This window comes from Pogona vitticeps, chromosome 2 (genome assembly GCF_051106095.1).
Source record: "Pogona vitticeps strain Pit_001003342236 chromosome 2, PviZW2.1, whole genome shotgun sequence".
Classification (NCBI taxonomy): domain Eukaryota; kingdom Metazoa; phylum Chordata; class Lepidosauria; order Squamata; family Agamidae; genus Pogona; species Pogona vitticeps.
Genome location: NC_135784.1, coordinates 165,271,254 through 165,298,397, shown reverse-complemented (window position 1 = coordinate 165,298,397; position 27,144 = coordinate 165,271,254). Strand labels below are relative to the sequence as shown.

At 42.8% G+C, this 27,144-nt stretch overlaps 1 protein-coding gene across 29 annotated transcripts; it reads right to left on the bottom strand.

The window, feature by feature from the left end:
* Positions 1-726: 726 nt before the first annotated feature.
* On the bottom strand, positions 727-27,144 carry PCBP2 (poly(rC) binding protein 2). 29 transcript variants are annotated; one of them, XM_020784496.3, is made up of 15 exons: positions 26,591-26,862; positions 23,886-24,023; positions 23,411-23,434; positions 23,281-23,313; positions 22,763-22,879; positions 19,980-20,111; positions 17,779-17,907; positions 16,784-16,858; positions 14,956-15,042; positions 14,080-14,121; positions 12,820-12,892; positions 12,431-12,469; positions 11,583-11,638; positions 9,019-9,188; positions 727-1,110 (listed from the first exon to the last, which is right to left on the bottom strand). In XM_020784496.3, the coding sequence occupies exons 2-15, from the start codon at positions 23,952-23,954 to the stop codon at positions 1,074-1,076; spliced, it is 1,083 nt and encodes a 360-aa protein (XP_020640155.1). In that variant the 5' UTR covers positions 23,955-24,023; positions 26,591-26,862; the 3' UTR covers positions 727-1,073. The 29 variants fall into 29 exon arrangements, with proteins under 29 accessions (XP_020640155.1, XP_020640156.1, XP_078240761.1 ...); XM_020784497.3 differs by having other exon boundaries at positions 11,583-11,635; XM_078384632.1 differs by lacking the exons at positions 727-1,110; positions 26,591-26,862 and adding exons at positions 3,965-6,044; positions 26,952-27,144.

Below are 27,144 nucleotides of genomic sequence, written 5' to 3'. Positions count from 1 at the left end.
ACTTAACAGATCATAGGGGAGCATATGAGTTGTCCAAAATAGCTCATAAAATGCCCATCCACTGTACACTATTTTCATTCTAAAACAAACCGTGAAACACCTGAGCCAGGTCAAAAAAAGCAGTGCACTGTAGATTCCTATGGATTTAGCTTGATTTATTTAAACACAACTGAAATTTGGCCTTCACAACTTGTAACCTCCATTTGCAAGCTTTTTTTAAAAAAAAATAAAGTTGAGTTTAGGAATACTGACAAGGAAAGCATCGTCTCTCCCCTGCTGCCACCAAAAGCCTAGACCTTAGGAAAGCACTTGGATAGTTTGAAGCCAGCAAGTTATACCTATGATACACACTTTTGGAAAAGCTTCTTCAGCCCATATTTTAGGGGCAATCTAACATCAAATGGGTATGTAATTCATTTCTTCTTCCTCCATTAATTTTTTAAGTAGGAGAAGACAGCTTCTAACACCAACTGAGAGTCAAAGCAATCTTGCAGCCCACAGGTGAATAGATCTATGGATATTTGAATGCAACTGGCTTTCCCTCTCCCTCTCCTATACAGAGACATTTTTCTTCTTGGTGAGCTATACTCCTCTCCCTAACCCATATAAAACTATTGCAGCAGAATCAATTTCTAGCATTCCTAAACAGATTTTTTCTTGACAGTTCAGGGTATGGCAGATGGGTAATCAATGAATACCACACATTTGTATTCACAAGGAAAAAGCTCCAGTCCATCTTTTTATTTTTTTGAAAAATTTCTGACATTACAGAACTAAACTGAAATGTATTAATTCCACTCTTACATTTCATGACATAACAGAAAAACTTCATGAGCCAAGAAGGGGGAGAAGCTTATAAACTAAAATATGAATCAGCATTTTAACAGCTGAACAGAGAAAAGGAATTAAAATGCTGCAATTAAAAAAAATCATGAGTGGATGGGTAAAGCATGTAGAACTGAAAATTTACAAACTAGTTAAAACCTGGAATTGCTGACTGCTCAGAAACTACACAGATGGATCATGGGGGATGAACGGCAGAAACAGGTAATGAGTGAGGCGGTTGCATTGTCCTAGCTGCTTCCCATTCCACCAGTCTCCGAAGAAAGCCTATAAGGAGAACAGAAATTAAAGGCCTTTTAACACATTAAGATTAGTTGAAAGCCACATTTCTGATGCAAAACCAACTCCTTCCCATTCCTACCTCAGAGTCAGAAAGTCTGTAACTGAATCAGAAGTGGCCTACACTGTTCTTTAGTTCAGTTTGGCAGGAACAAAGCCACTATGTGCCCAGAGATTAACGCCAGAGTCCAGCCCACCCCCATCCATGGAAAGGAAGAGAAAAGCAGCTGTAATCTTTGGATCAGCAATGACCCTTAATGCCCTGTTGTCACTTAGATGTTCAGGATGGAAGCCACAATGGGCAAAAACAATAGTTCCCACCACTCAAATGAATGACCTTCTCCCACACTCACCCACAGCTGCAGTGTCCTAAATATACAGCGCCTTCCGCACAAATTCATGGTGGGGCCTCTAGCCAGTTCAGAGCTCGTTTCACTCAGTGAGCTGTTAGCAGCAGGCATCATGCACTGCCCTCTTTATGAGCATCTGGCACACATGTAACACCTAGCTGCTCCTTGGTTACCTTTCTGCACATCTCATCCCTGCAGAAAGGTGCCCATAAAAGCAAGTAGTCATCTGATGATTAGGTGACAGCAGGCAAGGAAAAAAAAGGACCTACCATCAGACCCTTAAAAGGTAAGCTGAAGGCAGATTTGAAATATATACACCCAGAGCATTCCCTTCTTTCTAACTCTGCCCAATACACCTCTAGGATTAAGGAGCAATATGTGATAAATTTATGATAAAGCCTGTCACTTGTCAGCTGCTTAAAGCCAAACAATAGTTATCTTGGCTACAAAATTTTGTCTCACCTTTAAACTGGGATCAATCAAAGTCACTGGGATTAGAAGAGCTTCTTGCTGAACGAGTGTCATTTTAACACTCCTTCACTCAGAATTTGCTTTCACAATCCCTGTGACACTGACACCACTGCATAGAAAAGGCACACATTGTTCCACTGTTAAATCAAGGTGGTGCACTGAAAGACTGCTTACTTTAAAAAAAGAGGTAGAGAACTTGTAGCCGTCCAGTTCTTTGGTCTCCAACTGCCATCAGCTCTGGCCAGCATAGCCAAGGAGGACAAATGCTTGGCTATGCACCCAAAATATAGGAACACCAACATTGTTGGCTCCTCTATGACAGACGTCCTTAACAACCTTGCCAGGTATGCATTGGTATGAATCCCATGTTTATGCAAGAGTTGGAAAAAACTACCCCCTCCTGGAAGACTGAAGGCCTAACTGTGAGACATTTTACATCCTCAAGGATTTAGGGTCTGTAGATCCAATGAGTGCAAACCAAGCTATAAAAAAACTTACCTTCGTTTGAGACCTTTCCTAACTGTACGAGTGCTGTTCACGTAGAAACAGCTCCCACACTACTGTGATTAATGTTTAGATGACCCAACCACAGAGATGCTTCTCATTCAATCGTGCCATAAAGGATGTGAATGACCCACCCCCCTGGGCTGATCACATAAATATCCTCCCAGTCTTATGACAATATGAGGGTTATCTGTGACTTAAAGGAGTCCTACAGATATTCCAAAAGCAGTAGGTAGAATTCCAGTACCATATATGCAACTGTAAAGCGTGCAATGGGAATCACTCATGCAAAATGAACAGATGAACAAGTCTGTGCAACTTCTCATTTTGGAGTTATTCCACATACTGAAAAGGGAGAAGAGCATTATCTCCTGGTGCCACAAACTTCTCCAGTAGTTTAGCAAATTAGTGCGGATATTCACAACCAAGGATCTCTTTCTCTGGCACAGCACTCCATTCCACATGAAACATTTAGTGCTCTTGTTTTTAGCAGCACAATTAAAAGTTTTGTTCTTGATCATATCTCTGAGACAATAAGGGAAGGGGGAATTCTAGGAGAATCAGCTTCCACCCTCAATGTGAATACCACAAAGGATTGTAGTGGCAGTACTGCCTATCAATGCACATAATAACTGTGTCTGTGTGTGCTCTAGAGCGAGTATCTGTCCGCTGAACACATCTCAAAAAGACCGGATGCCAAGTTTTTGCTAAATAATTTGCAGATAAGGGCACAGGGAAAAGTGGAGGCAAGCTTGTCATTCTAAAACAAGTTAGAACACTAACACTGAAATAAAAAGAGTTCCACTGTTGTCTCTGCAAAACAGGCAGCCAGGTTACTTGGCAATTTCAAGCAAGATGTTAACAAATTCAGCTCAAGCAGAGGATTTCCACTGCATTAATGAGCAAGTCATGGAGCAAAGTAGACTGCTAGAAGTTGAGAATGTGTGCACTGCCCTGTGAAGAAACTCTTTATCAGAGCTCAAATGATCTGCATGTCTCTGAAAGGGGCTAGCTGTATACGCAGAACCTGAAGTCTTTAAACTACTTCTGGTCACTCCTCTGCCCCAGCTACCGCTTAAACCGTTGCCTTAAAATCTCTAATTATTCCATACAGAATAAAAAATGTGGTGGAAAATGGTGGAGGTAAGGGCAGGATTTCCAAATATAGACAGGTATACAGGATTCCTGGGCAGATTGTTTAGAAATAACGCCTGCATAGTGTACCTACTTACAAATCCTCATTGACAGAACATTTATCTACTTTTAACACAGATCTAATGTAGTAAAGTTTGGCACAGTAATTAAAACAGATATGGATGCCCAGTGGACAGAAAAATGGGAGCAGAAGGAAGCTTCCCTCTGTTCTTAGCACCATATGGTCACTACTATTGCTTAACTGTAGTGCAGCTTGAACGAAGAGCTTTTGGACAAAATACAACACGCACTAGTCAAGAACAAATCGCCTCTCACAGTCAACCTGTGCATGACTCAAGGAAACAAATGGCCAACCCAAAAACTTGGTTAAGAGTGGACAATTTTTACTTAATGTGTTTACACTACAGAACAGAACAGTTTTTTTTAAAAAAAGTTACAATTGTGAAAGTCAAACTGCAGAAACAAGCACTTAAAAAGATTCCTGCTATCAAGGAAAAAGGGCTTGACAAAACTGCATAATCAACTAATTGATGGCTGCCCCATCCCCACGACAGAATCAGGACCTTCCCTCACCCTGAATGCGAAGTGTGAAACTGTCCCAGATCAGTCAGATAGCACTTTTAACTTGTTCCAATAGGTTTTTTTTTAAATACAAAGGATAAACATAAGATTGCTAGCAATTCTGTCACCATTCATACCCAACGTTGCCTCAATTTCTGAAGGGTTAGAAGCACCAGAAGCTGCTAAAAAAAGCAAGCATCTTCAGTGTTTGTGTGGCAACCCCAGGCTAAACATCAGGTGTATACAGCAAAAAGTGCAGACAGCAAAAGAAAGAACAAACTGCCATCATGCTAAACACAAGAGCATGTCACTCTTTCTTGCCAAGGGTTCATTCTACTTTACTATCAATGAATCCTCAATGGAGGGAAAAGGCGGGCTCCCAGGAACAAGCAAAAAGACTGGGATAACTGAAATCTGTTTGCTGGCCTCTACATCTCCCTCCTCCCAACTTTGCTATACCAGTTACAGCCCCAAGAATTACCTGTTAAGATGTTATGCCCATTTGTCAAAAACATATATTGCTGTCAGTTACTACATCTCTAATTTCTGAGCTACCTGCTCCAAGGCCTAAACATCAGCCAACTCAGCTTCACATGTTACGCTGCCATTTAAAATGTACTATACAGGAAACTACCACGTGCAGCAGTGTTATGGGTATTCATTGTACTGTATGCATTGCTTTCAGGTGGTCTTGGCTTGTTATAGTAGCTCATGCAGTCCTGGGTAAGGAGCAAATCAGGTGTCTAAAGCATTTGACCCTTTGAAAGGTCTGCCACAGTCTTTACAAAGGGAAGGATGAATACAGAGGAAAAGGCATACATTTTAAATGAGGTGTATTAATATGTGGATTCAGTTTTAGGGCTTCCTTCCCAATCTGGTGCCATGCAGATGTTTTTAAGACTGCTCCATCCACCACTACTAGCCAGCACAGCCAATGAATGGCCAGGGAGTAGCTGTACAAAACATCCAGAGGGCCACAGGTCAGAGAAAGCTGTTATAGAACAATGGCCAGAATCTATTCAAACACTTTAGCCTGGGGATGCAATGTGAATATTCAAACAGCTAAGGTCACATAGTTCAGTCCAAATTCAGGCACATCTGTGCATACTCTCTCAAAGTTGACAGCTTTATTACAGAGACAGACATTGAGACAGATTTGGCCAAAGTAGCCTCTTTGCACAGGTTAAAACCCAGGAATTGCAAATTAGTTTTTTGTTAACAGACCCTAGCATTCCCTTCCCGCCCGTCCACCCGCCTACCCACCCCCTCCCCACCCATCTTATTCCATGTAACAATGCAAACAAAACTACGAAATCAACAGCTACAAGCTACATCAGAAGATCACTACTGGACTTCAAAACGTATTAATACACTTGCTCAATTGTCTTTGACCTAGTGGAGGTTGCCAGCAAAAAGAAACTCCATCCTAAAGGAATCACAAGCTCACATTTGTTTTGAAGTTTTAAAAAAAATCTCTTCCAAGTCTCCTCTACAGGACTCCCCATGGCTGAAAAACTATCTGCTGTTCCTCTAAGGCCACAAGCAGACGTTCAGTAAGGAGAGAATCTCTGTTTTTCCGTTTTCAGTTTGTTAGTAACACATGGCACAGCTGAAGTGGTGGAGGCACCCTTAGCAGCAGACACAACATTTAGAGCCAGGAGAGGGACGGGTTTCATGCCAAGCAGACTGGAGACACAGGGGGCGGTCGGAAGAGGGTTGGGGAGGCTGGAGGGTGCGTCGGAGACCCCTGCTGTCGCAAGCGAGGGGGTGGTGGTGGAGGAGGAAGAAGAAGAAGGGGTGGAGGGTTGAGAGAGGTTGATGCTGAGGTGGTCGGGGATCGTGACGGAGGCTGCCTGGGAGGAGGGTTTAGCGCTTTCTAAACTGTAACAGAGGAAAAAAGGAACAAAAATACGGGTGGGTGGGTGGGTACACCACACAGAAAAGCACAGGACACAAAACATCTTTTAAAAGCATGAGCCCTAGTCTGGGAAAGTTTAGAAATAGCATAACCAGAAGGTGTGGGATGGGGAGAGAATGCTGGCTGTAAGGGAATCTCAACATTCTCTAGGTGCACCAAGGTCCATTGATAAGACCCCAAAGTATAACCCCCTAAAGTCCCAGGTCAAATCCCCTTCATGAACAAGAGTGCCAGCTTTCAGTGGCATTTGGATTTCAGAAGCAACAACTTTGTTACATCAGCCCTGAGCTATGGAGCACACTGTGTTGATGTTACAGTGAAATACTAAGCACAAACATAATGCAGGCAAAAAAACTTATCTCTTACACAAATGTACTTACAAGAAACCACTCCCCCCCCCCCGCCACCTTGCCTACACAAATGTTCCTTTATGCTTAATGTCCAAAGTCTGGTACTCCTTCCAGCTTTCCAAACATGCATTTAGATAGCAAACCACTTCTGTGTGTTATGCTCTGCTCAATCTGGGAAGCCTTAATGGAGCAAGCTCCATGCACAACTCCCCGAAATTTAACATGACCTAGTTTCCTCCACTGTTGGAACAGAGGAGCCCATTCTCTAGAATTGGACCAGATGACAAGAAGAAAATCTGAACAGAAGCCACACAGCTGAGCGAAGGCTTACATCACTTTGTGTTACAACTACAAAGAGTTTACTAGACAGTATTGCTTTATATAGCTGAGGTTCTGAGCAAGCCTTTCTAAATTTACTGAAAGGCATCAAGAGCGACTTGCTTCTACAGAAGAGTCACATCGCCAATTCAAGCACAGGTCAAATTGTAAATCTGTTTACAATTAAATGCCTGAGGAAATCCAATAATTGAGTTTTTCAGGACATTCAGAAAACCAGCAGACAACAGTTATGGCCACTGTTCTCTTAGATTTTGCACCATCTAATTTCACCAACGTTACAGCGTTAACTGTTAGCCTTATGTGAGCTCACTGGGGGAAAAAGGCACCATCTGTGGAAGCCAAATACGCTTCCAGCCCTAACTCCAGATTCATTTCTTTTCTAATGCATTCTGGGAAGAGAGGTGAGATATGAGAAGGACTGTGCCTCTTCCAAAATCTGCTCAGAATGATTGACCCCTGCTACTTAATGCCAAGCCAGCCCTGACCCACTGGACGTCTCGCAAATATATTGAATAGTGCACACATCAAGCAAATATAATTTAGAGGGCAAGCATAAAGACAACAATGCAAAACACTGATTGTTGTTATATAGCACTTCTCTTTCAATGTTTTAATACTGAAATCCTGTGGGCATAGGCTGTTTTCAGCTCTTTTACACACAGGGGGAGGTTTCTGGCACTGTATGAATAATATTCCAATTAGCTGAGAGATTCAAATTATAGTTAAGTCATCACTAGCGATCTTTGCTCTGACAACAGCCATTTGCAAGTGCTGTCAAGCTACTCACAAAGCAGCCTTCCTTCTTGAAGCCCCCTAAAGTGCAGAATGTACCAGTGCAGGTACAGCATAACTGGTAGTGCTTGCCACACGCAACAAGAACTGTTGCCTGAGCCTCCAAAATGGAATCCCCAAGTCGAAAACTATCTACTTGTAAGTAGCAAGGCATTTAAAAAGGCTGTGCAGTGTCCATTGTTGGCAGGCAAGAATCTACTTCAACCAGCTTCCTATACCAAGGTTCTGAGTCACTAAGCCAGACTGCTGCACCACTGAAATTAAACAGAAGCAACAGTTTCTGGGCACCTTAATATATGCAACTCTGTCCAAGGAATTTAGAGACACACGTGGTTCCTCTGAGAAAGGCATTAACGACAGTGCAGTAATCCAATTGTTTTAGCATGTTCATAGTGAGCAAACATATGTATGCAAACATGGCTCATGCAATGCTATGAACCATCGACTCTTCAATAGGAGAGGAGGGCGGGCGCTTTTTAGCTTTCGTATCTGTGTTATGGCAGAAAAAAATTTCCCACTGTATATTCAAAAGCCAAGCCTGCAAATGATATATACAGTACTCAGCTTGCCATTTTGCAAGGAGTACTTCAGCTACAGCAGAGATGGCAGGCGGAAATCTAGGACACACAATGCCAGCTGCTCAGGCCTGGGTTTTTAATTATTGAAGCCAACACTCCTCATTAAGCTGATGCTTTTACTTTTGCCTTATGAGATCATCTGATCTGCTCCAAAGCTGCAGAGGGCTGCTTGCCAAGTAGGCTTTTTCAGGGCAAGGCCTGAGGAGCAGCCACTGTCAGCTGCATAGCACTGCTGCAGCCCATAAGCTCCTCATGGAACTGTGCTGCTAGCAAGAGCCGCGAGGGAGAAAAGGAGCTGCAGGAGCTTTTACAGTGCATAAAGCCACGTCCCCCGGGGCAGTGCTGGCTCTCTGCTTTCCTCTCTTGTGCTAATGAACTGCACAGCTTTCCAGGCTCCTAGAAAAAGGCATCAGCTGTGTTTTTAGAAAATAAGTATCTTATTTTTACATCAACTAAGCCTAGCAATTTTTACATAGACTAAGCCTCACATAGTTAATCTACCTCCATTTAGATACAGGAATTTCAAGAAGTGGTGCTGATTACTCCTGGCACCAGCCAAAAACACTCTAGTAAAAGACAGACCATGAGGTGACAGCTAAAGGAGTTCTTGTTGTGTATTCGATTTATTTTACTCCCTCTCCCTCTTATTTCTATACTGGCAAATAGAGGAGTCAGTTGCGCAAAACAGAAGCTTTGATCTCCTACTGCTGCATTGGGTGAGAGGGTGGGGTGGGGTGGGTCCAAGTGGTATCCTGGAGAGTTCTACATCAACTCAAAGAGACAGCCTTTCAGAATACTGCCCTGGTTAAAAGAAACTGTGTTCCACAGTTCTGCCAATACATGCACTGAAAATCAGCATGCCTTTTGAAGAAACTTACCTGACATTAATTAGATACTGAGCCAGGCTAATGCTGGCTGCAGATCCAGTTATGGTAACCTGCCTGTCAGTAGATCCTTCCACTGGATTGGCAATTTTGATCTGCGCCCCGGACATCTGGCGAATCTCATTGATCTTGGCGCCTTGACGCCCAATGATACAGCCAATCAGCTGAGAAGCAAAAAAAGTTATATGTAGCTTCAGATTCCAAGAGAATTAATTGCTCATTTTGCATTGCCATTTTTATTCCTGAGCAAGAACAGAGCCATGTGTAGAAAAGCTGATACATAATTATTTGAAAAACATTTAGAATAAGCTGCTTTCCTCTGCTGGTACCTATATATTAAAGAAACCAGTATTCAAATTTTAAGTTATCCTTCAAGTTGTTTCTCCAACAGATTACAATTAACTGTTTATAAACAGAAAAGTCACCTAGATTATCAGCCTTATCACACAACTCTTCAACATTTAGGGTAGGCAACCCAATTCCCCTTCATATGGCTTCCCTACTAGTTCCTATACAATTCTGATAGCTCTATATAACTATATAAAAATCCTATAGAATTTGTCTAAATTCCAGCCCAAACAGTAAATGGTTATGGACTATGGGAATTGTACTATAAGCCATCCAAGGGGTGCCATGTTGCCTATTCTGGCTTTGTATTTTGTCTGCAGACAATAAGCTGATTTGCTGATTACCAGCTTCCTCAACATTATAACTCCTGCATCAGCGGCCATGTGATGATCTATCTTTTGTTTTGACACAGTTGAATGTAAGAGGCAAGACGGAAGCACTGCAAGGCATGTACTACTTCATACCATCTGAGCGCATTCTGAATATTATTTTGGGCCAATTAAAAACTGTACTCATTAAGAGCCTCTCACTCTTTTTTCTTTTTTCCTCTGCATCCACTGTTTGTGGACTGATGTCAGCCCTTCAGACCTGAGCTCAAAGATGCCTGATTGTGGCAACTGCACAGTGCCTGCTGTGAACACTGATGCCCAAGATGGGAGCAGAACTGAAAAAGTTGCTGCTGCCATGGCAGTAACACCTTTCACTCTGTCTGAATCTCCCACTCTTCTGGGTGAGGTGATGGCAATACAGTGAAGGGAGGTGGGAAGGGAGGTGTTTCCCCCTCTCCAAGTCATGGAGGAAGAAGGTAAGAGGGACAAAAAAGATGAGAGGAGAACCAGAGAGAGGGAGGGGCCGTGGGGGAGGAGACATGAAGGGTCACTTCCACACGCAAAAAGTAAATTAAACTCAAAGTGTACTGACGTTTTTTCCTTCTCGAATTTTATCTGATAGAGGCAAATCCCCCCATTACTGTGCATTATTAATGTATTACGGTAGAATTACATTCTGAAAAATGTATTTTCAATGTGTTTTCTTTACCCCATTAAAAATACCTTGGGGGCAGTCCCAACTCAAAAAAGGTTGGGCGACACCGGCTTAGAAGAATGACTGGAAGCCCCTTCTCTAGAAATCAACATTCATGCACCCAACCTTTTTCTCCTTCCATTACAAAGCTAATATCCTTGCAGGCTGCATCTGTATCTGTGCAATTTTCATTACAATCCCTACCCACCAATAACACAATCTTACCCAGCATAAGCAAGGCCCAGTTCCCTTCATATTTAAGAGTTAATTAATCTAGAGTGCACAGTTTTGATCAAGGAAGACAGGCTTTGCTGGATCAGACTGGTATCTACTTAGTCCAGTACTCTCTGCAAGCATCCTCACAGCCACTGTGTATTTCAAGACTACCTTCTGCTCTACTGGACTACTTTACCAACGTAACTCATGGAAAACAGGACACTGAACATTATTTGTAAATGAACTTCAGTAATATAATCACCACTGCAGCTCTAATTAAACTGCAGAAACAAAACAAATACATTAGGGCTCAAAGAAGCCTTACTGTTTCCAATATCTAAAGTCTAGGCTCCCCAGTTTCAGTGGCCGACTTCACTGTGGCAGGATGAGGTCACCGCAGAAGGCTGGCTGCAAAACTTTAACAGTGAAACAACTGTTTCCATTGTTCTTTTGTATGTAACGCTCTCAGTGCCATGAAGAGGTCCATGCACTGGTCTCAGCCACATGAGCTTCAAATCACATACATTTCTTTATGTACTTGCACTTCACTTCAAAACAAAACCCGTGTAGCATACTGGACAAGGAGTCTACATGTCCAAAGCCATCATCGACACTTTAATTTTTAAGAGATAAAAATACATACAGCAGGGTTACCAACTTGGTGCCCATTAGATGGTTGGTTGGGTGCATGAATGTTGATTTCTAGAGAAGGGGCTTCCAGTTCCCATAGCCTGACAATTAGCCATGCTGGCAGGGAGCCATGCTAGTCTAAAATACCCATAGGGCACCAAATAGCTTGATAAACAGAGGAGAATACTTGTAACTCTCCACAGCTCGTATTATTTTCCTACTGCTTTGATCCCCTCTGATGGAAATCTTGGCAGAAACCCAGGAGCACGTGGAACCTGGACTCTCTACCTCCACCTGTATCCAAGGGCAACCAAAATTCTGCATCTCTACAAAATACTTACATCATTTGGAATGGTGAGTTCATGAGAAGTAGTCTGAGCTGATGCATCCAAACCTGCTGAGACAAAGAAAACGGGGGGAAAAACACCAAGGCAAGTTTAACGTAATGCAGAGAAGGCAAGAACAGAACAGAGGCGAAGTAAGTGAGGTTAGCATTTGTTGCTGGAAAAACTGCTATCCTGAAGAGGTTCAAACTGACAAGCAAGACATACGGTGTTAAATCCAAGCCCCCCTTTCCTCTTTCTAAGCACCACAGTTAAAATTTCTAGTTATAAAGCAGACACCGACATAATAGCTTTTAGTAGGCCAGATGGAAGAAAATGACAACTCCCAAGTTTGTTCAATGTCCACAAAATAAATTTACCATCACCACCTTCTATACAACTTTCCTACAAAACTGCAGCAAAAACAGACACCCCCCTCCAAAATCATGCGCTTTTATCTCTCCATTCAAGCATCAGTTGTAAGTCAATGTTCACATATCACAAGCATCAAAGGTATGAGCAGTGGTGCCCAAATGAAAGGATACTACCATGAAAAACATGTATTTATAGATCCAAGCTAGCTATTGCCTAAACATCTGTACTTGACCTATTACCTTCCCAAGCAAAGAACGTTGCAACTAAATGAGATTTGGTTGCTTCCATTACATTCTAACACAGGTCCCAGTCAAATCTCTTTCACAAGTGAAGAGAAATTCCTCAAACTTAGTCAATAAACCCACACTGCTTTCTGCATTTTGCTGTATATTGCACTGTGATTTGGTTAACAGAATTTGCTGACTGGGAAAGAATCTCCCACCAATATGAACACACAACAGAATAACTACAGGTGTTTTTTTGGTCATTACCCCAATAGCCTTTCTCATCTGGAGAGCTGGATTCAACGCCTGTCAAGATACAAGGGAAAATAAGTGTGGTGGTCCTAACTGAAGCCCTACTGGACTTTCAGCCATAAGACAAGATTTTAACTATTTGACGCAACTGTCAGGATTGCTGCACTGAAAGCTATGAAGTAACTGGCAAAGCTGCTGAAAGAGTAATGGGGAAGGCAGATTGGTGATTCTGCTTAATAGCAAAATGGTGTCTTGTTTCAAGGACAGTGAAGATCATCCCACAAAATGTGGGTTTTTATTTATATTACAGTGAGACAATGGAGCTTAAGGCCAGCATCTGCATTGACAGCTTAAAGATGATTCGTGGACTGCTAGCTAATACAAGAAAGAAGGAAATTTCATACCACTGAATCCAGTGTTGCCATGAGACATTGGAAAGTGTGACTGTTGCATTGCCAACTGGTGCAGCTTGGTCAGCTAAAAAGGGAGAGAGAAAAACTGATGTTAGCAATTTTGCAGGCTTACTTGTTCAGCACACACTTCAAAGAAAAACAAACACTGCAAGCTGAGCATGAAGTGCTGCCCCTCTTGGGGCAGAAGTTCAGAAAGAGGGAGACTGGGTTAAGGAGCAAGCGCTTCCCTGAGCAGAGATGGGTGCAGACAGAAAGAAAGCACTTTTATAACAGCACCATGGGGCGTGAGGCCAACACCCATCTCAAAGTACCCTGGCTCAACAGAAGGAACCTGCAGTGAGTTGTGACAAACACTAGGAGACAAAGCACAAACAGGCAAAGTAACACAGAGACTGGTTTGCAGTGGTGCTTGGGAGCACACCATGCAGGACTCTGTCAAGCATTTGGAGGGGAGAGGTATATCATGAGTGACTAGGATGGAGTCAGATGCTCTCCCCAGTATTTAACAGCACAAGTTGCTAGCTATCCCCACTAGGCCTACTCATTCCAGTCCCATTCTTTCTTGCTCTACTTATGCTATGAGCTGAGATCAAATTCCTATGCACCCTTTTCATGAGAAGTGTGTCATCCAGCCAAACACCAGGAATTATTAGTAAAGAAGGACAGAGGGGGGGAAATCCTTCTACATCGTGAAGATTGCTAATGGCTTTATTAGTAGCAAGAAGCGTGTCAAGGAAAGAAAGGCATTCCAAGCGAAAGCCCCACTACCTTCTATTCACAACTGCAGAGTTACTACATGATGTGTTGGGCATCATGTTTGGAATGAAAGCAGATGTCTGAGGGCAGCCTTTCTTCCTCTTCTTCCTCCACCACCACCACCACCAAATGCACTACATCAACGGCCCTATACACCATTTACCATGAACCACAATGACAGTATACCATGGAGTTTTGTTTTAATTATTTGGAGGGATTTTGCGTCATATTGAGAGGTGAAGGGGAGGGGAACAGAAACTTGGAAAAGTATACCAAGCTTTGCTGTGCAAATGTATGTCACAGGCTGGCAGAAAAAGGAGGACAGATTAAGATTGGCTACACAAGGAAGTGCTGGACGAATTTGAGGATCATTTTAGGTTAGATGGCGGTATCAAATTAAAACAGACTTCTAAAGCTGTTTGTTGAGAAAGCATGGAGAAATTTTGAAGGGAGAAGTGGGGTGGTTTCAAGACAAGAAGTGTAAACAAAACTTACATCTGGCTGTGGAATGGCATACTGTCCTTGAATGGTATAGGCCTATAAAAAGGAGGAAAACAGTCCTATTAAAAACCATTGGACAGCCACCCAGTGACAGACAGATTTCAACTAGCCAGGAAGCCAGAGAGCTGAGGGGGAGAATTGTTGGTAGGGAGCCTGAAAGCAGGTCTCTTAAGGGGGCTGCTTGAAGTAACTAGTTGTGAACAGCGTGAGAAGGGAAGCTAGTCCCCACCACAAAAAGGATGATATTAACAGCTGGTCGTAGGTGAAGATTTGTTGTGTAGTGGAGGACTGGACAGTGCTACAAGCCCTCCTGCCCTACATATGCTCCACACCAGACCCCCCGAAAGGGAAACTTTATCACCTCCTATGCCTCCAACTGCTTTTAAAGCTAAGAGGAACCAGCTGGGTGTTCATCCCCACCCACTACTTTGCCCCAACACTCCCTACTGCTAAGGAACGTGCCATGGAGAAAACTAAAGCCCAATGTTGGATGGCAGAAATGCATCTGCAAGAATAGGGAGAACAGCAGCAGCCAAACATGACGGTTCTGGGAATTCCCGTACTGAAGCAACCCAGCAAGGTAGTCACTGTGTAGGGAGTTGCTTAACACTAAGGGAAGCTGTGGGAGTACAAGTCTCTCACTTACAGGGCACAGAAAGAAATGCAGCAGCCCGGGTTGGAATTGACCAAGCAGTTACCACCTGCAAGGCTGTCTATTAGCCTGCCAGGTACTGTTTGGTGGCCTGAATCCAGTTCCCAGTGAACATAAGTTCACAGCACAAGCCGCCGCCACCAGTCTTGCCACCCTTGTTGGCAGTCTCAAAGAGGCCAAGGATTGAATGGGCCATGGAGACTGAACTCCCCTCTCACCTCTTGAGGTGGTCCCTCCAGGTCAGAGTTGAGGCACATTGATGGGGCGGTGTGGGGGTAGCTTGCACTGCCGCTGCTGTACCTGTCCTGTGGATAAATAGAGGACTTCAGTCTCCAGGGCTGTCAATCCGAAACCTTTCACTAACACCAAAGTCATATAAAGCTTACTCTAATCAAGGGCTAACCTATACTAGACAGACACTGGCTTACTCTGGCTCCCATCGCATCAGCAGCACAGACAACAGTATGAGATTTCCCTGAGGGCAAACCCGCAACCAACTGCACCTTCAGGGGTATGGGCACAGTCTTGTCTTGCTCTCTAACACCGTAATAGGGAGACCCTGCCACCAAGACCAGCCTCTAAGATGCAAATGAACTCTAACAGGTTTCTTCAGTAACTGCCCATATGCCTTTTCATTCTCAATTTACCGCTTATCAAGCTGTCAAGAGCCTCGGGAGGGTAGGTAATATGAATGGGACGAGGAAAAAAGGGAAGAGCTTGAGGCAAGAACCAGACGGTGACAGCACCTTTCCCCCAGCAAGAGGTTAAAAGCCAGGTATCTCAAAAGAAATGGCATATGAATGTATAAGCATCAAGCACACTACAGCCAGACCTGTCCAGCTGTTGCCTCTACATTTCTGTTGCTGACTGAAAATTATCCACTAACATCCAGCATCACCATCCCTCACACCTTCATGGTCTCCAATTTGCTGAGTTTCTCCCCCCACTGCCATATCCACATCTAAGGCATCTGCACTGCAAACGTAGCCCTCTTCCATTACAGCTTACAGGTGGGCATTGAGGCACTGTGCTCAAAAGCAGTCGAGTGACCAAGTCCTCAGTGTTCCAACTCCACTCCATATATATACTCATGCAAGAGCCCTCCTCCCAGGTCATGAAGTTCTGAGATATATTTTGCTTCTCAGGTCTGCATGCCTCAACCTCACACAGAATCTGTATCCCTCAATGGCCACAAGTATCTGCAAGGGTTGGTTATTCTTTTAAAATGCCTTGCAGAATCTACCTGAACTCACACAGCCCATTCAAGCAAGCAAGATTCATAGAAAGAAAAATACATGACAATGGTTACCAGGATTCCAGCCAGCTGGAAGACTGAAGTCCCATCCTACAATGGCCACAACAGTGTCCTGTTTTACCCAAACCTGTGCCTCACCTTTCCATGTGCTTGAAGCAGTTGACAGACTTGTATTTGAGAGCCAGTCAGATTCAATAATATTTAGCATGTTATTAGGCTAGTGTATCCCTTAAGACATAGTTAAAAGGAAGGTGGCATTGAAACTGTGCCTCAAATCATTATCACTTTATTAAATGAATGCAATCCTGGTATGTTCTAGATTTTGGTCTCAAAACCATTATGACATCAAACAGGATCTCCTCCTCATTTCCCCAGTCTTCTGGGTTCTAGTTGTCCCAATATCTGTTCTTCTCAATACTCAGCCCCTGCTGCTTTAGAAATATTGCTCTGCATTATTCAAAGCCTATCACAATCTCTAATTTAACACTGCCTCAAAACTGAAGGCAAATTTGAATTTGCTAATCAGGAGCCGATTTCAAATTTCAACTAATTCCCCCAACCCAAAAGTGCTGACTATACCAATTCCCAAAGGACCTCAGAGCCTGTTGACCATTCGAGAGCAGCCTCCAAAGAACAAAACCAAAGCAGCAGAGGTAGCACTGTGCTGGCCAGGTGGGCAGCACAGGTGATAAAGCATGCAGAGTGGTTTGATGTGTGCTGGCAGTGTTGAAGCTCAGTAAGGCTACTACTTTCTCACCCCCACCCATGCCCAACAAGAGGAATGGCCTTACCTGACCGCCCGCAAAGATGACAGGAGAACTGGATGGCTTGGGTCGGTAGGGGATGGTGACACCCTTTGGGGGAGACTAGATTATGGGAGAGTCAAAGGAAAATTGTAATAAATTACTAAAGATTCTATGCACCAGATTACAAACTGAGTAACTATGAAAAGGCTATGAATTTCTGACGTATTTAAGTTAACGGCTTTATTTTTGATTTGTACATTTCTCCTTTGATCAGTCTCTGAACTGTCTGAGCTGGAGCTGTATTAGCTTACTGTAGCAGATGGCAAACTGGAAGCCTGAGACTAACTAGTCTGTGGCCTGAGCTTCCAGACAGCCTTCCACAGGAAAAGCTATTGTTTCAAAGAACTTCCTTAGTTAGTCCAATGGGAATATCTGGAACCAAGCAGACATATGAGGAAAGCTTCCCTTAAACAAGTGCCAAGAGGGGCAACAGCCAAGCCACCCACACACAGCCACAACACAAGAAAACTGTGCAACAGATAATCTTGCCTGTATCTTGTGTTGAGCAGCAATGTTGTTACTGTCTTTGATTTGTTCCCCCATGCATACTGCCATGAGCTTACACTGCTGCCATTTTTGTGATCTTCTGACTTCAAAACAAGAACTGCCTTCAGATGCAGTCTAACTGTCTTTGGACACTAAAGCTGCTCTTACACTAACTGGATTCTCTTAGCCAGTGAGTGCCATGGATAGATACCCCTTGGTTTCTCTACCATCAAGTCCCCAAAGACTTTTCCAAACATCACTTAAGCCAAGCTGTATAAGCACTATGAAGCTTCCAGCTGCTGCCTCATGAAACAAAAACACAGAGGCAGCTGGCACCACAGGAATTCGTTACCTGCTGTCCTTTAGCTAGAAAGCAGTTGGCCCCAACCTAGTAACATGCCCCTTCTCCTGCAAAACTTTTCTAAAGTTATCCCTCTACATGGGATACTAGCCTTCTAGCTTATGAAACAGGCCACCCCATTCCCATTACTCACCTCGAGCATGACCACACAGATCTGTTTAACGCACTCAATGATGGACTGTGGAATCCCAGCAATGGTGATCGCTCTTTCAGTAGAGTTGGGCAACATGTCTCCTGCCACCTGGACCTGTGCCCCTGTGCTCTTAAGATTGAAAATACCAAGTCAGGGATCCTACATCAGGATTTACAGGGCTTATAGCATTGCTACTTGTTCTAATACACAAGAACAGCACAACTTTCCCCCCTGCTCAAAGCAAACTACTGCTAGCCATACAAGGGGCACAAATTTACTATAGTGTTGTTAATACTGGATACTCAGTGAGTTAGGTATCTGGTTCTGGAGCCAGAGGCTGAGAGTTCAATTCCCTACTAGCATCCCAGAAAAGCCAGCTTGTGTAGCCTTGGGCAAGCTGTGCAGTCCCAGGGTGCCACCAAAAGGAAATGGTAAACTACTTCCAAGTACTCTCTGCCTTGAAAACCTTGAAAAGGATCACCGTAAGTCAAAACTGACTTCATGGCACACAACAATTACTACTGCTACTACTACACTGTTCTAGCATGAGATTCCACATTTCTTAGAAATCCTGTTTTCATCAACAGGAAAAATTGTTAGCATTGCAAATTCCGTGAAATACTCTGGAAATGAAGGTCAAATCCCAAAACAGGGGGTTCCAGAATGCAGTTACCAGGCAAATATTTTCCTGCCTCAACCACCCGACCTATATTACTCCTTAATCTTAATTATGGTTACAAATTTCTGCAAGTAAAATAAAACTCAGTCAAACAGGCCTCACCATGCTACTTTATACATTCCATATTTCACTTTATTAAAATTTAATGCAACACATCTTTTATTTTATTTCATATAATCCATTTATTTTGCTCATAATTAACTTGGGGAAAGGAGTATTTGCACGCTTGAGGCCAAGAAGGAAATATCAGACGACAAATTTTCCATTGTCGAGCCTTTTCTTTGTCATTATTCCAAGACTCTGACCGTCCCACAGAAGGCCAGGCTGGCCCCATCTTTGCTATCCTTCAGAAAACCTTTATCTTCAGGCAAGCGTTCTCTCAGTAACTGGCTACATGAGTGACTTTTAGAAGTATTGTTATGCATTACTTCTCTGACTGGTTCTCAGAGTGCTATTTGTTCCTTTTTAGTATTTACAAACTTATTGTTTTAACTTAAATAATGTATTTTAACGACGTAAGCTTTCTTTTTATAGTCACTGTTCTCAGCTTTAAATATTATATTTTAATGATGCAAACCACAATTGTACAGTGGACCCTCGACTTACAGACGGATCGACTTACAGACTTTTCGAGTTAGACTTCTCTGGCTGCAAAATTTAGATTCGACTTGCAGCCAGAGAATCGACCTACAGACCAGAAAAAAACCAAAATGGAACAAAAATAGAATAAAAACTGCCAGTTATGGGATTAATAGGTTTTCAATGCATTGTAGGTCAATGGAGATTCAACCTACAGACTTTTCAACTTGCAGCCACCGTTCCAATACGGATTAATTCCGTAAGTAGAGGGTCCACTGTATACTCATTGCTTTCAGCTTTAAATATTGTATTTCAAGGATGTAAGGCGCCTTGGCTCCTTTTTAAGAAAGGTGGGGTAGAAATACTTTAAATAGATAATTTTTTTACCGTTGTTCCACAATATGATGAACTGAAAATCAGTAACTGCACACTCACAACATAAAATAAAAGCAGGACTGCTTGCCACTGTGCTATACTTCCCAGAATACAATAGTTCAGATAAACAAAGCCCAAGTTCAAATGAACAGCATATAGCAAGTCTTTATTCCAAGTCCAGATAAATTTCAAAGAAGCAGGAGGTACACAATTTTTAAAAAATAACCTGAGCTAAGTAATATAAAAGCATCAGCTAACTCAGTGCAGGCGTCTGACTGCCACTAATCTCACAACAAAATTGATCCTGGAGATAGAGGACGAGAGACCGAGAACAGAGGGCAAATTTACAAAAATAAAAAATAAAAAAAATTGCCTGGCTCCAGCTGCCCTCCATCTCAGTTTCCCAAGCACTAAATATAAGTGGCTGTATTAAGCAATATGACACAGAGTCTATGTGTGGTATTCAACCTGAATACATTTGGCAAGGAGAAGATCAAGATGAAGAATGAAAAAAGCATTTGATGACAGAGAGAAGTAGTCATCAAACCTCACAGAGTTCGGCACACACCTCTCTTATCTCCTTGATCTTGCAGCCTCCTTTTCCAATGAGAGAGCCACACTGGCTGGCGGGCACCACAAGTCTCAGAGTAACAGGGGGTCTGCTAGAAGCTGTGCTGTTGGTCATTGAGCTGCTAATATCCTGCAAACAGACATAAACAAATCTCAAACAAATGAAGATTTAATGAAGACCAAGATTACTAGTTTATTTTTAGTTCTTTGTTCATATGAATGCTAACAATATTCAGAAACTTAGGAGGCCAAAAAAAAGGTGAAGTTCTGGCAGAGTAAGCAGTAGGAGGAGACTGAAACTAAAGCATTTAATCTGTTACTATAAACCATCACTTCCACCTCTACTAATATTTATACTTTCTTCCCAGATAACTATTACTGAATCTGCTCGGCCAGAAACACACAGTCAACTGTTAGGCTGAAGCAATAATAATTTTGAAACTAGCAAAGCTGTTTAAATAACTTCATACCTCTCCCGTTATCTCAGCTGACAATACATTCTCCTGTACTATAAAATCCTCCAAGAATTGTGTACACAGCAGACAAACATGTTAATCAACCATTAATAAATCACTTTGAGAGCAAGCAGAACCTAGAGCATGCACATTTTCTCGATCTGTTGGCTATATAAGGAGACAGAATTTTTAGAACACTTGGGATTTCTTCCCCACACTTTCTAGATATTTGTTCTGCAGAATAAAACAAGAACACAGTTGCTGACAAATTCTATGCAAAATCGCTATAAAAGCAGAGCAAAGTCGCTGTTCTTCTGAGACTGATAAGTAGTAGCCACAACCTCCACTATAAAACCAGAAGTGGAAAGGTAAACGGATCAGTTAACTCTGAATTGGCCAGTAACACAAAGCCACTGTTCTTACAGGGTCTAGCAACAGTACACAAAAATTATCTCCCTATGCCAGTTCTTATATTCCAGCCCTCTAAAACCTCAGACACAATCTCAGTGTCAATATGAGCATAGAGTAAGAATATAAACTCTCGTTATTGCAACAGCTACTGTGTTGAACACACTGCAAATCTCCTTGCCAGGAGCATAATGGGACACCATCTTGCCCTAGTCAAGGACAGGGAGTCGAGCTTTTCAGGAGGTAGAGCCAACAGAAAAAGTCCTCTCAGATTACTGACATTCTGCCAATGCTTAGGCAGTGCATTTCAAAAGTTAAAGAGGCACAACTAAGCATACCAGCAAATTGCAGTGTTTCATGTGATCAGCTACTTGGCTTCAAGACAACCCTACTCACATTTAGATTTCACTGGACAAGTAGCCTCCCACCTTCCTAAAACCTTCCCTCCCCGTTTTATTAAAATTAAAACTGAGGCTTACAGAACAAGCCAGCTTGAAGCTGCTCTACACAATCAGGGGTTAAAGTCCTGACAAGAGGTGAAGGTATTAACCAAGTGAGCACATAATTTCACCCAAGTCACTAATCCAGGAAACACTTCATTGTTGTTTCATCCAAATTCAAAACTGCAACATCAGAATATTCACTCTTAAAAACTGAAAACCTATTACACTCTAGAATAACTACTTGTCAATTTTCAATGTGAGCTTGAAACTAAGTCAAAGATGAAAAAATAACAAGAGCTGAGTTTCTTCAGATTAAAGAGGAAGTAGACAACAATTACAAAAGAATAAATGCATATTTAAATCCAGGCCATGGGAAGTTACAAGTTTATTGCTCCGTGGAAGCATGAAACTGATTGGTGCAGAGACACATTATTTGATTATTGTTCCACTCAACTTCTTCTGATGGGATGAGTGACAGAACAGACTAATGCACTGTGTTGGGGACATCAGGACGACCCATCAAATGAAAATATGAAGGAATCAGAAGCACCTGCTCTTGCTGCTTGGAGCTCTGACACATATTTCAAAAACCCTGGCTATAGAGCAACAAAAGGCTTCACAGGGAAAGAGGATTAATGCAAAAAATTTATGTAATGACTATATGTTGAAGGTCCAATGAACTGCAAGTTTTAGCTTCACATCAATTTGAGATTACTTAGTCATATTTCTGGTTCTTCTAAAGGTGATGGAGTTTCTCTTTAAAGCATACAGTTTAAAAATCAACTAATTGCTTTTGCTGGCACATGACGTTCTCAACAGGTTGAATTCTAACTAAACTTCCATAAATGGAACCACTCTTTCTGATCAGACACAACTGAATTCCAGTGGAGAATTCCACTAATAGAAGGAGAGCAATTCCCCCCAAACTATCTACCCCATTTCCTTATGTTCCAGAATGACCCCAAATCCTTTGGGTCATGTTTTTGCCAAGGCAACGGATGAAACAATGAAAGCAATCTCCTCCCTTTCCTCTGGTGAAAACACCCACAGACCAAAACTTTGTTTAGGAAATGCTTTTAAAACTGGGAGCAAATTCAGGATCCCATTTCATATTCTTCAGTAATAATCTAAACAGCATATAATTTAGTTGAACATTTTTAGCTATATTAAGGCTCATGTTCAACAAAAGGTGTGTTATCCTCTTGCTCCAAAAATGAGGCTCTGGTAGTATTTATATATAATTGAAAAAACCTAAAGTTCCAGGATTCTTTAAAAAAAAAGCTATATTGGTAACCAAAGTTCAATTAAGTTTACTGTTTTCATGTCTGAAGTAGCATATTCCCCTATGTTTAGTACCACTGGAAATACAGAAAATGAAAACATACATTATCTCAGCATTGTTACAAGTGGAGTATACCCATGTTTCTTCTGTTCACGTCCTAAATCCCCAAAGTTTATCTAATCAAAGCACATACCTCTTCCAGTTTGTCAATGATCATAGCAAATGCTTTGAAGATGGCATTAGTGGGTCCAGCAAGAGTGATAATCCGTTCTGGGCAGTTCCCTTCTGAGATATTAATGCGAGCACCACTCTGAAAAGATAAAAAGTTTCAGTTATCAAACTGAACTGCCCTTTATGATTCTCCACCCACCTTCCATTAGATTGTCTGGTTAAATAAGACCTGCTGAATCTGGCAAAACAGACTCCTCAATAAATGAGCAAAAGATACCAGTCCCCATTTTAGTCATAATCCATAATCATGGCTTTCAAAAGTTGAAAAAAAAAGTGTTTGCTGTTTCTTCCCCTGAAAATTTCCTTGTTCCACAGCTGATACACTTTGGAAAAGCCATATACTGCTATGGCCAAATTGAGCAAGAAAAACCTTGTCCCTGTAAAAATTGCTAGTATCTGATTGCTTCTTTTATCTATAGAATTCCTCGCTGTCCTATTTAATGTCCAGGTTTTTTTTCTGCTCTTGTTCTCAAGACCTACCTCTTCACGCATCTTCTTTACAGATTCTCCTTTCTACACAAAGAAAAACACGAAGAGAGGGAAAAACTGGTTATTTACATTTGCAATCTGAATTGAGGTAAGATAATAAGAATTAAGTTGGATAACCTACCTTTCCAATGATGCTTCCCACCTCCTGCAATAACAAAGAAAATTGTAGTTCACTATCATTGGGATGCAAGCACACCTCTTCACTGTAGTTATCCTTCTAATGCCTTAAAATTCCCACTCTTGAAACAAACAGAACAAAAACTGATGGGACAAAATGCTGACATTTAAAAATCTAATAAACCATCTGCACAGATAACACTGAGACAGAATCGTATTTTACCAAAATATTATTTAAAAATCCAATTAAACTCATTACAAACAAAAGTGGACAAAACATTTTTCAAGACATATCCAACTGCTTTATTAAAACTGCTAAGTTATAGATAGCCTCCACTAGGGTTAACAAAGCACTCTGCAGCAAAGAACACGGTTTGCCAAGAGCAAACTGATGCTTTAATTTGATCAGACAACTGGGTTTTCCAAGACATTTCCTGTGACCTAGTTTCAGGCTAAAGCAAACAAGGAAAAACAAGTACCTTCCCATGCATAAGTAGGCGGATGGTAAGTGTGACATTTAAACCTCCTTCGATAACACCAGTGTCCATCTTGAGCTATGTTCAGTTAAGTCAGGCTTAGTCAGTGGTCAAATCTTTGGTCGCTGGGAGAAAATCAAACTACAACAGAAAAATGACACTTTTTAATATTTTCTGATGGGAAAAATGAATTCATTATTACTGTTTGCTTACAATTACCTTTTAAAGATATCAGCCTAAACTTTCTAGTGTTCTGTTCAAATATGATTGTTAGTATAATACAGAGGGCAATGGCTATGTATTTCCAAAACAGACTTAAGTTCTGTCTTGGGGGGGGAGGGAAGGAAACCCTCAAGCTGTATACCACTGGCAAGTAGTCAAAACTGAGATTTACAAGTGCTTGTTACTAATCACTGGATGCCCAGAGGTTTACACCTATGTGTTTATTCACACACTGGGTACTTGATAACCAAATGTGTTAATGCTTGGTGGAGACTACTGGTTAAAGTTGATCCCCAAAGTATCTCCCTTGAACAATGTGATCTCCCTCTCTGCTAGGACAGATCAATTGTCACTTTCATGTCTCAGCTTCACTGCTGAGCCAACTACGGCTTCAGCAGATGATCCCCAGTTACTTTCATAGCTCCCTCTATAGAAGGATTTTGAAACTCTTTCTTGATTTAATATCTGAGGGACTACTTACGTGCTTGCCCATGTGCTGAAATACATGACTTGATTTGGTAGAGCCCATAACTAATTTTAATGCTGGAAAATTCAACCCTGAGACACTGAGAAAGTAAAATTCTTGCACTTACACTGGCCTTTTCCACACTACTGCTCAGCAACAGGAAATAACTACATAAATAGGTTTAGGAAATGAAGGATTAAAGAAAACTGTCTTGAGGAAGTGGATTCTATTTCATGAAACCTATCTGTTTGCCCTAAAGGTGCCAGGACGCTTTTGTTTCATCCGCTATACATGGTAAAACTGACAAACACTGCTATTTAATTTTAAAAAATTAAGACAATCTGATGTTTTAAAAAGAAAAATATTAGTGCCAAAAACATGGGGCAAAACATAACAGCAAGGAACTCCCAACAGAAACTATTTTATTTTTCGAACCATGAAACATGTGAAAAAAACAAATTTAACACTTGGCAGAATAGAAAAGGCTAAAACTACAGAGTACAGAATATTATACATCGAAATGTGCATAAAATTTAATTTTGCCATATATATTATTTTATACTAATTGCTCCATACAGTAGAGCACATTATTTAATGCTTGACTAAATTCTTCTTCAGTTGTCTCAATAGTGCCTGCTTCAAAACTACACTGACTGGAATATCTACCTGAACCTAACACAAATTTCAAAACCAAACACTTGGAAAGGACTATGTACATCTACAAACAGATTTTTGTGTCATACTGCAGGCCAATTTACCAATTATCCTAAGTTCTGGATATCACTGCAACAAACAAGTAAACTTTTAGTTGGAATATTTCATTTTCCCCAAAGATTTCCAACTATTTCCCACTCCTAAACTGATAATTCCCAAGAATAAACAAACTGATAAAACTGTCCCTCCATACTTAAGGGCTGTCTGAAATCCAGTAATTAATTTGCAACTAGAGTAGGCCCATTGAATCAGAGGGGATTTGATGAGTCAATACCTATGTAAGTGCCACTAATTCTAGGGGCCTACTTTAATTGTGACCTATTTACTTGGTTTCAGCCGCCTAGAGTGGTCGAAATGACTAGATAGGCGGGGTATAAATACAATAAATAAATAAATAAATAAATAAATAAATAAATCCTATTGCACACAATGTATTATTTCCCACCTTGGTTTGCCCATCGTTCCTGCGTGAGCCCATGTGTGTGTATGGTGTTAGAACCACATCTTTACACATTTCGCCAAAACTTTGAAATGACTCTATTTCTATAAAGGCCCTGGGCAGAAACAGGCCTAGGATTTGATTACTGGTTAGAAACTCTAAAAAGTTCTTTCAATGCTTCCCCCTCATGGCTGGCTGGCAGGGGAGAGAATGAAGAGAGCGCGGTGTCGCTCACGGGCCGCGTTTGGAAACGACCAGACGCAGCGATGCCATTCTCTTCTCCTCCACTCCCTCCGCCTCCTCCGTTCGGCCTCTCTACTCGACGCGCGCCAGCCAGCCAGCCCGCCCGCCCGCTCTCCTGCCTTCGCTGGTGCCCGCGAGCGGGCCTCCTCCATTCTCTCCTACTCACAGCCGGCCGCGCTCGCGTCAATCTCGCCTTCCCCCTCCCAGAGCAGAAATCTCCGCCCTTTCTCTCTCTCCCCCCCCCCCTCTCTCTCTCACGCGCGGCCCGGGCCTAGATCCCGCCCAATGTGACGCAGCAACAGCGCCCCCCCTCCCAGCCCCCTGCGGCCTCTCCAACTCTTTCCCCCTCCCCAACAACGGTCCCGCGCGGGCTCCCTAGTTCCCAATGCGCAAGTGGAGGAAAGAGGGCCACCCTTCCCACCCCCTTCGTCGGCTCCGGCGCCTCACACACGCACTCGGGCGGCAGTAGGCCGCAGTAGGCCGCGAGCGCATCCTCGGGCTTTCGTAGGTACCCGTCCGGACTCGCGAGACGGGGTCGAGGGAAGAATGAGATTACTCGAGGCCGGGGATTCGGAAGGAAAGATGAAAATTAATGTGGGGATGGGGGGGCGGAAGAGACCTTACCTGACGGGGTAGCTGGGCCCGGCCGCGCGCCTTCGCTCGCTCGCTCACTCACTCACTCACTCGGGTGGGGGGGAAGGGGATGGGACGGGGGGAGCGGGAGGAGGGAGGGCGGGCGGTGCGCGGGTCTCCGGGGCGGGCGGAGGGAGCGGGACGGGGGGAGGGGAGGAGGAGAGAGCCGGGGCGGTCGGGCGGGATGGCGGCGGCGGGAGGAGGGCAAGGGCAGCGGGAAGGGGCTGCGGCAGCTGCTCTTGCGGCGGCGGCCTCGGCGGGTCTGGGAGGGGGAGCAGCAGAGCGGGGCGATTTCAACCCCGCCTTGACCCGGAAATGATCAGATCCCTCCCGTCTCCTCCCCCGTGCAGACCTTTTGCGCGCTAGAACGACAGAGAAAACGAGTCTAGTGCGGCTGAGTCCGACGCTGTTCGAGGGCGAACCATAGAGAGGATGCAAGGGTAAGCGAGCCCGGGGCGCTGGATAGAGCGTCTCCCTTGGAGGAGCGACAAGGTTCCCTCTTCAGACCACGTGCCTCCTAGTCTTCCCAAAGCAGCGTGGCTCTC